At 32.5% G+C, this 15,946-nt stretch overlaps 1 protein-coding gene across 1 annotated transcript; it reads left to right on the forward strand.

Moving 5' to 3' along the window:
- The first annotated feature begins 1,230 nt into the window (after window positions 1–1,230).
- On the forward strand, window positions 1,231–4,196 carry LOC100241167 (probable disease resistance protein At5g63020). Its single transcript, XM_019222362.2, has one exon. It carries the CDS (start codon window positions 1,296–1,298, stop codon window positions 4,182–4,184), a length of 2,889 nt encoding a protein of 962 aa, XP_019077907.1. The 5' UTR covers window positions 1,231–1,295; the 3' UTR covers window positions 4,185–4,196.
- The last annotated feature ends 11,750 nt before the right edge of the window (window positions 4,197–15,946 follow it).

The raw sequence follows: 15,946 nt of genomic DNA on the forward strand, positions 1-15,946 counted from the left end.
TTTACCAACTCAATGACTAATAAGATTTTGAGAACATTGTATTTGAAAGCTCATATGCATAAAATGAATATAAAAGATTATGAACTCTTGCAAAAAATGATGTTATGGAAACCCAAACCTTAATTTCTTCAATAATGCCTATAAAAAATTTAAGGTTGTGTAATTGAGAATGCTAATGACCCAAGGTTAGAACCGGTTGCTCCTAACCAGACTTGTTCTTATTTTTTAAACATATTCCCATCTTCATCTCAAATCTATGGGAATTTACTTTCCTATTTTAAGAAAATTAATTTTTATTTTTATTTTACATATATTGAAAAAAGCAAAAGAAAAATTAAGGTGAAGTAACATGAATCACTATAAAACTAGAATGACTATATATATATATATATATATATATATAAAAGAAGGCAATTTAAAATGTGTGTTTGACCGATTTTTTTAAGTGTTTTTAATAGAAATATTTTTTCTAAAAGTACTTTTGAAAGAATTAACTATCAAATGTTTTTTTAAGAGACATTACAAGTGATTTTTCATCTATTTAAAAGTGTTTTTAAAATTTTATCAAATACTTAATTTTTTTTCAAAAATACTTTTTTAAAAATATTATCAAAAATGGAATCAAAGTCTTAAAACAAAATCTCAAATCTACCCTTGATTTAATTATATTTTTCCAATCCATCCTATTGGGCCTAGACATTACAAGTGATTGGTCGTGTTTTTTTAAATTTTATCAAATGCTTAATTATTTTTCAAAAACACTTTTTAAACTAAAAATACTTTTTAAAAATATTATCAAATGGAATCAAAGTCTTAAAACAAAATCTCAAATCTACCCTTGATTTAATTATATATAATACCCACCCCGATTATAATACAAAAGCAAACCACCACCAAAGATATTTAAACGACATTTTAAAGACAATTGAAACCTATTAATGAGACTTTGTCTCATAATACAAATTTCGTTATGTTCACATGTAGAAAGGGACATGTAAACATATACAACAGAAAGCGTGGAATCAAGAGGGAAGAGAGTAGAAAGTTACGAAGTGGTGGAGCTTCGGCTAAAACTAACAATGGCATTATAATGTGCGTGTCTCATCGCTGGATGGGCCAAATTTTGCTTCTCCCAAAGATATTTGAATGTTATAATTACTGCCCACTTGATGCTTAGAAAAATATATTTGCATGTGGTCTCCATCTGTCAATCTATTAATCTATACAATATTAAAAATCCACTTGATGTTAATTTAGGAAAATTATTTTATTTTGTTGGTGATGACCTGTGTCCCATGTTACTCAAGTTTCAACTCTGGACTTTTCAAATTCACACAGTGCAGTGCAGTATTCATCTTTCTTCTCTGTTCCATCTTTGGCTGAATTCTAATCCTATTTTCTGTAACTTCCGGAAAGCTATGGAGTTCCTGAGCTCAATCGTGGGTCTGGTCCCCTGCTTCTATGATCACACCTCCAAGCACACGGTCTACATTCGTGATCTGAGAAAAAATCTCCAAGCCTTGAGCAAAGAAATGGTGGATCTGAACAACTTGTATGAAGATGTGAAGGAAAGGGTTGAACGTGCAGAGCAACAACAGATGAAGCGCAGAAAGGAAGTGGGTGGGTGGATCCGTGAAGTAGAAGCCATGGAGAAAGAAGTTCACGAAATTCTGCAAAGAGGAGATCAAGAAATCCAGAAGAGTTGTCTCGGATGCTGTCCCAGGAATTGTTGGTCTAGCTACAGAATTGGAAAGGCAGTAAGTGAAAAGCTGGTTGCTGTATCTGGTCAAATCGGCAAAGGACATTTCGATGTTGTAGCCGAGATGTTGCCTCGTCCTCCAGTTGATGAACTGCCAATGGAGGCGACTGTGGGCCCACAATTGGCGTATGAAAAGAGCTGTAGGTTTCTCAAAGATCCACAAGTAGGCATTATGGGATTGTATGGAATGGGGGGTGTTGGCAAAACCACCCTCTTGAAGAAAATCAACAATGAATTGCTTGCAACATCCAATGACTTTGAGGTTGTGATTTGGGCTGTGGTGTCAAAATCGCCCGACATTGAAAAAATTCAGCAAGTTATTTGGAATAAATTGGAAATCCCACGTGATAAATGGGAAACTAGAAGCAGTAGGGAGGAGAAGGCTGCAGAAATATTGAGAGCTTTGAAAAGAAAAAGGTTCATCTTGTTGTTGGATGACATTTGGGAGGAACTTGATCTCCTGGAAATGGGGGTCCCGCGTCCAGATACTGAAAATAAGTCCAAGATAGTTTTGACGACCCGTTCACTGGATGTCTGCCGCCAAATGAAAGCTCAGAAGAGTATAGAAGTGGAATGTTTGGAGTCAGAAGATGCCTGGACTTTGTTCCGGAAGGAGGTAGGAGAAGAAATATTAAATTCTCATCCGGATATACCGATGCTTGCAAAAGTTGTTGCTGAAGAGTGCAGAGGTTTACCTCTCGCTCTTGTCACTCTTGGGCGGGCCATGGCAGCTGAGAAAGATCCCTCAAACTGGGACAAGGTAATACAAGATCTACGCAAATCTCCAGCTGAAATCACAGGTATGGAAGATAAATTGTTTCATCGATTGAAACTCAGTTATGATAGGTTGCGTGACAATGCTAGCAAATCTTGTTTTATATATCATTCCATCTTCCGAGAGGACTGGGAGAGTTATAATTTTCAACTTACAGAACTTTGGATAGGGGAGGGGTTCATGGGTGAAGTTCATGACATACATGAAGCACGTGATCAAGGGAGGAAAATTATTAAAACTTTAAAGCATGCATGTTTACTGGAGGGTTGTGGTTCAAGAGAAAGAAGGGTTAAGATACATGATGTGATCCGCGACATGGCTTTATGGTTATATGGTGAACATGGGGTGAAAAAGAACAAAATTCTAGTATACAATAAGGTTGCTAGGCTTGATGAAGATCAAGAAACTTCCAAATTGAAAGAAACAGAGAAGATATCATTATGGGATATGGATGTTGGGAAGTTCCCAGAAACATTGGTGTGCCCCAATCTTAAGACTTTATTTGTGAAAAAATGTCATAATCTGAAGAAATTTCCAAATGGATTCTTTCAATTCATGCTTCTACTAAGAGTTTTGGATTTGTCAAACAATGATAATTTAAGCGAGTTGCCAACTGGGATTGGTAAATTGGGTGCCTTGAGATATCTTAATTTGTCAAGTACAAGAATAAGGGAGTTGTCCATTGAAATAAAAAATTTGAAAAATCTGATGATTTTGCTTATGGATGGTATGGAATCCCTTGAAATTATTCCAAAAGACATGATAGCAAGCCTTGTATCCTTGAAGTTGTTCTCTTTTTACAAATCCAATATTACAAGTGGAGTTGAAGAAACCTTATTGGAGGAGTTGGAGTCCTTGAATGACATTAGTGAGATATCAATCACCATATGCAATGCTCTTTCATTCAACAAACTAAAGAGTAGTCACAAATTACAAAGGTGCATTTGTTGTCTACATTTACATAAATGGGGGGATGTGATCTCACTTGAACTATCATCTTCATTTTTTAAAAGAATGGAACATTTGAAGGCGCTTTATGTAAGCCATTGCGACAAATTGAAAGAAGTGAAAATTAATGTGGAAAGACAAGGGATACACAATGATATGACTCTTCCAAACAAAATTGCAGCAAGGGAGGAATACTTCCACACCCTTCGTTATGTGGATATAGAACATTGTTCAAAATTGTTAGACTTAACATGGCTTGTTTATGCTCCATATCTTGAACATCTTCGCGTTGAAGATTGTGAATCGATAGAAGAAGTGATACAAGATGATAGTGAAGTCCGTGAAATGAAGGAAAAATTGAACATATTCTCAAGGCTCAAATACCTCAAGCTCAATAGGCTGCCAAGATTGAAGAGCATCTATCAGCATCCGCTACTCTTTCCCTCTCTTGAAATCATCAAGGTGTATGAATGCAAAGACTTAAGGAGCCTCCCGTTTGATTCCAACACTTCAAATAAAAGTCTGAAGAAAATTAAAGGAGAGACAAGTTGGTGGAATCAGTTGAAGTGGAACGATGAAACTTGCAAGCACTCTTTTACTCCGTATTTCCAAATCCATGAAGTTGAAGCATATTTAACAGACTCTGAGGAGTCTGAAATTGGCAGCTTAGATGATGTTCAAGAACAACCAGTATCAAATTAATTTCTATCAATCTTTCAGGTATTAATTAACTTTTATGCTATATTTGGAAAATCATTTTCTTTCTTTAATCCCATTCTTTTGTGGAAATTTTTACTTTATCTATGCCAAAGTGCATCAAAGTCTCAACAACATAATAACTTTCAATGTTTGATCTATCAAGTTTGCCCCTTTTGAAGTAACTGTTAGAAAGTTTGCCCAGAAGGGACTTTGAAGGAGGTCTTTTATTTAAACATCTAATGACATTTCCTTTTGGTTATTTGAGAAGTTGAAAATATGCAGAGTTCTCAACTATATTACTTATTTTGTCTTAATTTTTTCGATTCATTTCAATCTATAAACAGAAAGAGAATACCTAATTTCAACTTAACTCCTTATATTTCATGTTGAAACAACAGGTGTTGCACAACAATTATAGGTAAAGATATTCCATTAAGAATTCTCGCTTTGTTTAATGCATTTACCAGGACCAACTATAGTAATTTCTCTTCTTTTGTTCAGTTGCCTCTATCTGGTTGACTCTCAGTTGTTTTTTCCTTTTTTTTTTTCTTTTCTTTTATCTATTTCATTCAGAGTTGGGGCTTGTTCTAGAAGGTCTGTCAACAGCTGGGATTCAATAGGCTGTATCTAGTGGAGCCTTGAGTTTTTTGGTTGGATGCATAATAGGGTCTTGTTCTACCCGTTCTTACTCAGTTGGGATCTGAGCTTCTTCGACTGCTTCTGTTTCGTCCTGCTCTTTTTCCTTCTAATTGGTATAGACGTGAGCTGGATTATGTTGGCTTGCTGGTCTGGGTTTCTGATATGCTTGGTGGTGGTGTGCTGATTCTCAGAGCATCGCTATTCATGGTGCTCAGTCTGCTGGGAAAGTTGCTTAATGTCCAGATGCCGGGGCTCTTCTCGGCAGGCTTTGGTTGGGATCCATGTGTTTGCTGGAATTGGATTCTGTGGGTTGCCTTTGGCTTTTGATGTAGGCTGGGTTTGTTTTCTTTGTTGAGACTGGTGGAGTATGGTGGCTCAGAAGCTGCTAGTAATCTGTCTGTTGTATGCTGAGGCTGGAATCTTCATGGTGGTTGCTCTGCTGGGTCTATATAATATGTGAATGCTTTTGCCTTTTTGAGTCCTTGGGCGTCAGCTGGTTGCTTGTGTTTCCTCTGCGCTTTAGTTCATATACCAGAGTGCATACTTCCTTGAGTTCCATATCCCACTGCCAAGTGTGTTGTCCATGATGTGTAAAGCAGTTAATTTGTATACCTGGCCTTCAGTTCCTCTCTAGATAACTTTGAACTCTCTTTATGAATGAAATGTTGTGAGAAAAACTGGAGTTGATTTTCACATTTGAGGTCGTTAATGGTGATTTTTCTTAATGTAATTGTGATGGAAAAGAAATTTGATCAAGGAGTCGAAACCATAAGCAGAGTCGATCTCATTCAACATTGCATTATAATTTGGTACCCCTCACAGATCGCTCCAAATAGCATTGGAAAGTACTTTCATTTTCCTTCAGTGGAGGCTTCTTTTTCTTTGCTGGTTAATATTCATAGCTTCAGTGCTTGATAAAATTTCGTTACTTGACATTGTTCACTCTTGTCCCTCCTGCTCTAATCACAAACAAATGCCCCAATAAATAAGAATGATTTGTTCAAGAAATTTGAAAATACTTGAACAATAAAAGAAAAGAATAGGAGAGAAAGGAAAAGAAATTCAGAAAGCAAATACTTGGTAGTTTCCATTTCAATTAACCGATCTTTGAAACTAAAATGTAATTCTTGCAGTAGAATAAAAGAAGACACGCAACATCTTGAGAAGATTCATCTAATGGAACATACCATGCTACAATTGGCAACTGAGACTAAATAGTAGTTTTTGGTAGAATAGATATCGCATGCCAAAAAGAATGTCTTGTAGCTCTGACTACTTCAAAATTCTTGTACGTATAGCCCACAAAGCTTTCGAGATCATACTTGTTTATTCAGGCCTGTTTGAACATACGACCCTAGCGGAAGATCTTACAACTTTAGGAGTTCATAGTGTCCATGAAATCACAGGAAAAGAAAAGGATATATAGTCAAGTTCATGAAAAATAAAGAGATGGCTTATTAAAGTTCACAAATCTGGACATCTAAAACACTTTAATTGTGTTTGGTTGAGTCTCCATTTATTTGGCAATTCCCATCAAGTCTAATGATTGACCACCGATGACTTGAAAATCGAAGCATTGGATGTGCCGCATGTAGTTGATGTTGCATTATTGAGGGTGGTTATATTATAAATTAAATAGACATGATAAGAGCATGAGTTATAGATTACCCGATCCTGACTTGTCTCATTTATATTAATCTATTCTCATTCCTATCCTAACAAAAAATTTTAAATGAGGATGGATGGATATGAGAATTTCTCATCTTATACCATTTATTTATTTATTTTAGTTTTTTAACAATTAAAAATAAAAATATTTTATAAATAAATAAAATTTATAAATTTTATAACTTATTTTATTTAAATATATAATTATTTCATGTGTTCAAAAGAAGAAAATGAAAAACAATAAATTAAATTAATTTTAAATTTAATTATACGGCTTGGAAAGTAGTGGGTTAGTACAAGGCATATCTTGAACCCTGCCCCTAACCAACCCTAGTTTTAAAACAAAAAAAAATGTTGAATTTGTATCTAATCAATTTATTTTCATTTAAACTTGTCTTCTTGAAGTAAGTATTTGAAAAAACTAGTCTCATTATCATCTTTAATCATAATTTTTTTTAATTTAAATTTAGATACCAACAAACATTTAAATTAAATTAAAAATTCTTATGCAAACAAGGGCTTTTTAGTTGCAGAAAAATTGTGTACCTTCTTTGACATTCTAGATCCAGTTATTGCATTTTTTGGAGGATCCACATGAGGAACAATTTAAATTTATTCACATATACAATTATTCAAAAAGGCATCATACTGAACACAAGCAAAATAACTACAAATGTTAATAGAAATGGATGGAAGCATACAGGAAGAATATAAAAAAGGATTTTGAAGCCAAAAAAATAAAAAAAAATCAAAATAAATAAAAGTATATGGTGGCTTATTATTGCTCAGGCCTAATAATTGATTGTACATGTCAATGGGCCTAATATTATTGCTCCGGCCTTTATTCTAGATGTCCAGGCCCTGTCATTGCCTGAGTGTGAGGTCATGGCTCGTTCTCTGTATAGGTAGGTTCATCCCTTGTCCATTTGTATACTTTTGATCCATGTGGTCAAGCCAACTTGGCTATTGGGTACTTCAGGTGCGATACCTTCTATCTTACTTCTTACCCAATTGAGTGATTTATCTTAGACGTCATGGGGTCATACACCTCTAAAACTTGAGTTGGTGTACTACTACCTTTCCCAGTGCTGATCTCTCAGATTCTTTCATGGGCTTGAGTTCTAGCATTAGCTTCCTGTTCTCCCCTACCCTGGTCCTATAGTACTATTTATTTTTCAAACTTGGCCCTAGATTTTTTTTAGTGTAAAAAGTACTATTTTGTTGAATTTAAAAAAACTAATAGGGAACATAACCTTTCAATAAGCTTAAACCTCTATCTCTCAAAACTTTCAAAATCCTTCTTGAAAGTCTCTTTTGGCTAAAACAAATATTTGAGACTCGCATTGTATATGCTTTAATAAGGGCTTTGAGGGACTCGCTAAAGATATAGGTGACAATTTTGATATGATACTAACACGACTTGAAAATGATATAAATTTTAATAGATTCAGATTAGGTATAACATATTCATGTTGTAAACATATCAACTCATATGACCCGTTTAATAAAAATGTACAATTATCCAACCCCATATAGCTTGTTTACTAATTCATGCCAAACAAACCAATTTATTTAATCATATCAAAATGATGTTTAACTCATATAAAATTATTAATATTATATTTCAAAATTATAAAAAAAAAAATACTTATTAGTTATAAATATGATATAGTTAAAAAATGAAGTAACTAAGTAAAATTTTATACATTTCATTGTAAATATTAAAATTATTTTATCATTAGAACATTAGATAGAATTATAAACAAGCGTAAAATTCAAATTTTAATGTATTTTTATGTTATAAACATTTTCTAATTTAAATTTTATAATTAAATTAGTTAAAATTTAAAAAATTAAAATGCATTTCGAATAATACATTTATAAATTTTAAATAGGTTAAACATGCTAAAATTGTATTAACATGTTAAACGAGTTAAAATGGGCTAACCATGTTAGAATTGTATTAGTATGTTACACAAGTTCAAATTGTGATAACATATTAAACGGATTAGAATCATGTTAATGGGTTCAACGGCTATTAATATGTTTCTTATGTTAGAATTGTAATAATAAGTTATCTATGTCAATTTATACAAAGGTTAACTTAACCCGTCTATTAAATCAGTTTTGTTTGAATTAGGTCATTTTAACACAATTCTTAAATAAACTGTATTCCTATTGAGTAAATTTTCACTATTTTTTATCTTAACATTATACAAATCCAACACGTACGATATCACTTATTGTCACCCCTAACTAAGGAGCATATGAGTGTTGCATTGAGGAACCAGAAGAAGAGTGTAAATACTATTTATAAAAAACTTTAGGAAGTGGAAGCATTCTATCAAGTAAAGTTGTGTTAACTTTTTTTCATAGTTAGTGGATTATTCAATGGTCAAGAGACCAACTATGGTTTTTTACGCCTAAGGATTTCTAGGTAGGTTCCACATTAAATTCTATATCTAATTGTATAATTAGAAATATCGTGCATGAGATTGATAACATATTAATCATAATTGAATCATAATAAAATAATTTAACTTTGGGGTTAATTAATTGAACTACGTATGTATGGATATTTTATATTTTTTAACTTTAAATTAATTATTATGTTGGGAAATGGAATAAGGGAATAGTTGGCTCCATTTTCAATCTTGGTAACATAATTTGTTGTTGACATGTTATTTTATCTTATTTTATATATTTTGTAGGATAAAAATATATAATCAAGTGCTCTTGCATGATTGATTTAGATGTTAGAAAAGGTTACAAAACATTAATTCTATTTGACTGATGACAAAAACTTTTAATTGCCAACAATTTTTTTTTTTATAAACTTTAAGTTGCTAGCATTCATATGTTATCCTAAAGTTATTAATTATAATTTTATCTAAGTTGAACCACAATTTTTGGGTAAATGAAGAAGTATTTATTGACAAGATACTTGTTTATATTGGAAGTTTTTAGTTTGATTTGTTGTTGAATTCAAATTCTTAGTAGCTAGCTTTGAATACTATCTAGTTGCATTGGTTTTTGTTGTAAGTTCGGTTTTTATATTGTTTCCAGACATGATGTTTATTAATTGAGAATGCTAATGATTCGAGGTTGGAATCGATCACTCCTTACTAAACTTATTCTTTTAGGCTATGTTTAGTTGGCCGAATATAATATATAATAGAATAAGAGAAATGATATTATATCATATTCCATCTTTAGTTGATGATGAGATATGATAAATTATTTCATTGCTTATTATATACTATGTTTAACTAAATATGAGATATGATAAGTGATGAGATATATTACCCACCTTTTTTATTTTTATTTTTATCTCTTATACATGAAATATGTTAATCTCATGCTAAGATATAAGAAATGCATATTTCATATATCATAAATTTATTTTTTATCAATTTTTTTATATATTTATTTTGTAAAATAATTTTTTTATTATAAAATTAAATTTATAGTTAAAAAAGAAAAACTAAAAAAATATTTATAAATAACATTAATATATGATATATAGATTACTTTTATGTATTAAATAACATAACATAAACATTTTTTATTTGTAAAATTTAAATATTTTAATCATGACTAATTTTAAACATAAAAGAAATTTCATTTTTTTAAATGGAAAATATTAGAATGTGATATAATTTTTATTTTAAACATTGAAAATAATATATATATATATATATATATATATATATATATATATATATATATATATATATATATATATATATATATATCATATTATTTTTATTCATTTCATAAATTAAATATAAATATAATATAATATATCTAATTAGATATGTCACATTAGAATATCATATTCATATGATATATATATTTAAGAATATCATATCCTATTAGAAATTATATTTTTAGGATATCATTCTTTTTACCACAAGAGAGCAACAATTGCTTTTAATCGGTAAAATTTGTATGTGTACTAAAGTTGCACTGCCTAATGTAAAGTGTTGGCTCCGCCACTGTGTTGCACCTCAAGCCACCACCAAGTCTCCACATGATGCTCTTGTAAGCCTTGATTATCACATTACCTTGGTCAATAGGCACTTATGGGTACAAGGTGCAACCCCATGAGACCTTAGTGCCACATTCTCCAAGTCAAGGTGTTAATACTCTTCTATGCTCACAAACTTAATTTGGTCACCATTTATTAACTTATAAGTCTCTATAACCATAAATAAAATTTTAAACATACTATTAGAACAAGACTCTATATTTTGGGTTTTGATATCCAATAAGATATGATATTTTAAGAAATACATATTTTATTAAATTCTATCCCGTCAATGAAATATAACCTTAAATGTATTCTCATTTTTGTTTCGCATCTTTATCCGAAATCCAGGAATTTACTTTTTTTTGTTTTAAGGTAATTCATTTTTAATTTTATTTTATGTGTATTAAAAAAATAAAAGAAAAAATAAGGAGTGACATCAATCATTATAAAGCCTGAATCAATCCCAAACATACATAAGAAGACGATTTAAGTCTTAAAATAAAATCCCAAACCTACTTCTGATTAGACTACGCGTTTTGATGACATTTCACTTGAAAATAATGCAGAGTTTTCACTTATATTATATACTGTCTGAATTTTATTTTTGATTCATTTCGATCTATAAACAGAAACGGAATTCCCAGTTTTGAAGTATCAACTTCATTCCAACTTATATTTCAAGTTAAATAATAGATGTTCCATTCAGAATTCTTGCATTGTATGATGTGTAATTCTCTTGTTCAGTTGGCTCTGATCAGTTTTTCCTTTTGTCCTTTTATTGCATTTAGAGTTGGGGCTTGTTCTAGCAGTTCTGGCAACAGCCGGGTTGATCTTCTTCATATAGATTGGGGTGCTTCTGTTTTTGCTGATTGGAGATGTGCTGCTCTTTCTCCTTGTACTTGGTATTCGGGTGAGAGGTGGATTATGTTTGCTTGCTTGCTGGTCTGAGTTTCTGATATGTTTTGTCACGGTGGCATGAGTGCTGATTCTCAGAGCATTGATATTTTCATGGTGCTGAGACTGCTGGGAAGGTTGCAGCATCCTTTTCGTTTCTGGCTGGAATTGGATTCTCTGTGTTGGCTTTGCTCTCTGGTTTCTTCACCTAATTCAACAGAGCCACATGCTTTGGTCCATATACCAGACTGCTGCATACTTCCTTGGGTTTGATATCCCACTGCCAAGGGTGTTGTCCATAATGTTATGTTATGTTATGTAAACAAGTTTCAACTTTCACCCATTGTGGATTGAAATGTTTAATTTGGGAGAAAAACTGGTTGATTTTAACATTTGAGGTTGTTAATGGTGATTTTTCTTATAATGACTGACTGAAAAGAATGTTGATGAACAAGGTGGAAGTATAAGCAGGGTTCTGAGGACTCAAATAAAAGGGAAAACTTGGGTTCACTTCTGCAATGGTTTTGGCACTTGGCACTAACTGATGAATGGAAAAGAGGTTCAGGGATGATGAAGTGATCTTATTCAACGTTGCATTCTAATTCCTCTCATTTTCATATCTATTTTCTACCATGCTATATTCAATATCCATTCTGTGAGTTGAATGACCCATGTTTTTATTTTTCTAAGAAATTCTCTATCATTTCATCATAACATCCAGAGGAAACATAGACAAGAATTTCTCATTTTTCATTCGGGAGCATTTAGATCTTCCAACACCAACCTCACTGAACATGACCGCAAAATTCCTTCGATTTTGGACTTAAAATTATGTTAGTACCCATTGGACAATCCATTAGGTCACAGTTTGACCTAACTTGATTCTTTCTTACCCATGTCTTTTCCTTTGAATTTTGGGGTGCCCTATAATTCAAGTCAATGAATTTGGACAAATCAAATCAATTTTTTTCCCAATTGATGCCAAGGAATATCCATATGATTCAAACAATATTTACATTGTTTGTTTGAATTTTGCCTAAAGTATTCATGATTGTGTCCAAACAAAATGCTTATTAATGACATTAGTAATGACACAAGTGCGTGTGTAGACCCCCATATGGGGCTTGGTTTTCATGCAGCCTGTTTTGCCAAGTGTCACAATTCCATAAGGCCATGTGTTGATTTCTAGTTGGCTGCTGGGAATCAGAGTAGTGGAATTGGAGGACCAATGAGAGGTCGACACGTGGCAAGAAGATTCCAAGGAATCTGCAGAAGCCGTTATGGAGGAGCGTTTCTGGCAGCTGGAGAGGAGGGTGCTTTTCAGAGTTGGTTAGGATATACAATCAGAGAGGCTGCAAAAAGAAAGGGAGGAAAAATCAGACAGGAGAGTTGCAGAGAGGGAGTTTTGGAGAGCTTAGAGAGAGACATTTCTTGGGGAGCAAGCTGGATATTCAGAGACTGGAGAGAAAAACGAAAGGAAAAATCAGAAGAGAGAGGTACCTGGGCTGCTGAAGGGATTGCCAAGGGAGTCCAGAGGGAGTTTCCATTAGAGAGGGAGTTGAGAGCTGTTATCGAGATAACAGAGGAGGGTTTTTGACCAAGGGTAGAGGAAGCTGCCAGCTGCAAGAGAGAGTGATTGCTGTTAGAGAGAGAAAGGTTCATCTTTCTGAGGCTGGTTCCAGGAAGGATTTGGGCAGGGAGGAGCGGATTCCGTTAGGGGGAGCAAGCTGTGTAGAGGAGAGCTGGAGAGAGAAAAACAGAGCATGTTTCGGGAGAGAGAGGACAGAGCATTTTTTTAGAGTGAAACCAGAGAGAGAAACCAGAGGAGTGGGGAGGTGTTTGTGGAGAGGTATGGGAGGATTTGCAGGGGGCAGGCTGGTGACAGAGGGGAGAGCTTGAAGGTGAAGTTTCGTTGAAGGGGAGGCAAACTAGCAGGAGAGGAGGTTTTTCTGGAGTTTTGAGAGGAAGACAGGCGCAGAAAGGCGCAGAGGAGTCATTTTGGAAGAAGACGTTTTAGCGCGTTACGGCTCGTGGCCCAGGTACGCACTCTCTATACCTATTCTGTTTTTTATAAGTGCAAGATTGATTTGAGTATCCATTGTTTTTCCCATTGATTGTCATGTCAGCTTCATTTTATTAGTAGAGACCCGACTTTAGGGATTTAGAGGGGTGCTACGGTCTTTACCGTACCTTCCCGATAAGTAACCTGACCCCCGAACCCGATCCGGTTTTTCACAGACCGCCTTTTCCAAAATAAGGAGTCACACTTAGGGTTTTTCTTTCTTATTTTGTTTACCTTTTAAAAATAAAACAAAAATAAGTGGCGACTCCAAATCATTTTCAAATAATCAATAAAAATCAATTTTTCAAATAAAAATCAAGCTCGACATCGAGTGGGAAACGCATCGAGCAATCGAAATGCGGGGTCCACAGCGTGGTTTTGACATTTTCAATATTTGCATTCCCATTACTAATTTTTGTTTCCCCATTTTTTTTTTTTTCATTTTTTGTTTGTTTTGGACTGGTGCTTCCTTCCTCATTCATTCTACTTTCGTTTTTTGAAAAACATTTGTCTCTTTTGCACACATCCTAAAAAGCCCAAAAGCATTTTTTTTAACTTAAGCTTTTTTTTCAATTTATCTTAAAATGAAAATAAAAAATACAATTTTCTTATTGAAGTGTTATTTTGATTTATAGATAAAGTTATTTCATATTTTATAAATCTTTTACTCTATTTATTTTGTTCTTTGCAAATTATAATTTGGCTCACTTCAACTTTGAAACAAAATCAGAATAAAAAAAATTATAGCAAATTATGTTTTAATCTGCTTTCCAAGTGGAAAATACAAATAATGCAACCCGTATCTGCATAAAATTAGTGCATGTAACATTACTTTTCAATGGACTTGAAAAAATATTTTAAAACCAACAACTCCAAAAGTCAATGGTCTCAATAATCTAGTGTAATAGGTTTCCAAAAGATGAAGGGTGTGAAGATCCCTAAAATGTTTTTGAGTGTAAGTGTTTCCAAAAGATATAAGCAAGTACGAATTTCTTTAAAATGTTTTTCAATTGTTTTTTTACATGGTTATTTAAGTTGCTTAATAATAAATCGTTTTCTAATTTCTGTATGAATTAAATATTATTATTTTTCTAAAATAAGAAGTATGTTTAATAATTAATTTATCTAAGTAATAATAATGACCAACAACCTTTTAGACCTAGTCTTTCAATCGACTGATTTATTTTCTAGGTATAAATTATCGGGAAGTAAAATACATGTATTGATGGATTAATTAAAGGGAGAGTTAAACCTTCTAAGACACTACCCATCTCACTTGAGAATGGAAAATTGAATGGCTACAAATACATCCTTATTTCCCTCTTTCCACAAAAATGGTCTTCCATATCCTCTTATCAATTTCACTTCAATTATCCTTAAAAAAATCACTTCACAACTTCAAAGATTTGTTAGTAAAATTATAAAAGTACTAACATGTCACTTGAGTAAAAAAGACATGATTAATATCCAAAAAATGAAACATATACCATATTTATCATCTAAATTATGTACTTCTTAAATAGTAATTACATGTTACATAAGATAGAATCATGTTAACATATTAAACGGATTAGAATCATGCTATCTGGTTTAACGAATGTTAATAGGTATAATAGGTTAGAATCGAATTAACGGGGGTTACCTATGTTAATTCATATAAAGGTCAACTTAACCTATTTATTAAATTAGTTATGTTTATATCAAGTTATTTTAACATGATGTTTAAACAAATCATATTCCATTTGAGTAAATTTTCACTAGTTTTTATCTTGACGCAATACAAATCCAACATAATATGACCCATTATCACCCTAATTAAGGAGCATACGAGTGTTGCATTAAGGAAGTGGAAGAAGAGCATAGATACTAATGATATCAAATTTTAGGGAGTGGAAGCATTTAATCAAGTAAAGTTGTGTAACTTTTTTTTCATAAGTAGTGAATTATTCAATTGTCAAGAGACCAACCATAGTTTTTTTTACACCTAGGGATTTCTAGGTGGTTTCCACATTAAATTCTATGTCGAATTGTGTAATTGGAAATCTCATGCATGAGATTGATAAGATATTGATGATAATTGAGTTGGAATAAAATAATTTAACTTTGAGGGGTTAATTGCTTGGACTACCTATTTACCCCTCCCGTAAGAAGTTCCATATCAACAAAAAAGTTCTTTCAATATGTATATAGATATTTTATATTTTCTAATTTTAAATTTATTTTTATATTGGGAAATTGAATAATTGAATGGGGAAATAGTTGGTTCAATTTTCAAGCTTGGAAACAAAATTTGTTGTTAACATGTTATTTTACCTTATTTTATACATTTTTTTTTGAATACAAATATATAATCAAGTGCTCTTGTATGATTGATTTAGATGTTAGCAAAGGTTACAATCATTAATTCTATTAATTGACCAACAATTTTTTATAAACTTTAAGTTGCTAGCATTCATATATCATCCTAAA

Source organism: Vitis vinifera, chromosome 9, assembly GCF_030704535.1.
Source record: "Vitis vinifera cultivar Pinot Noir 40024 chromosome 9, ASM3070453v1".
NCBI classification, from domain to species: domain Eukaryota; kingdom Viridiplantae; phylum Streptophyta; class Magnoliopsida; order Vitales; family Vitaceae; genus Vitis; species Vitis vinifera.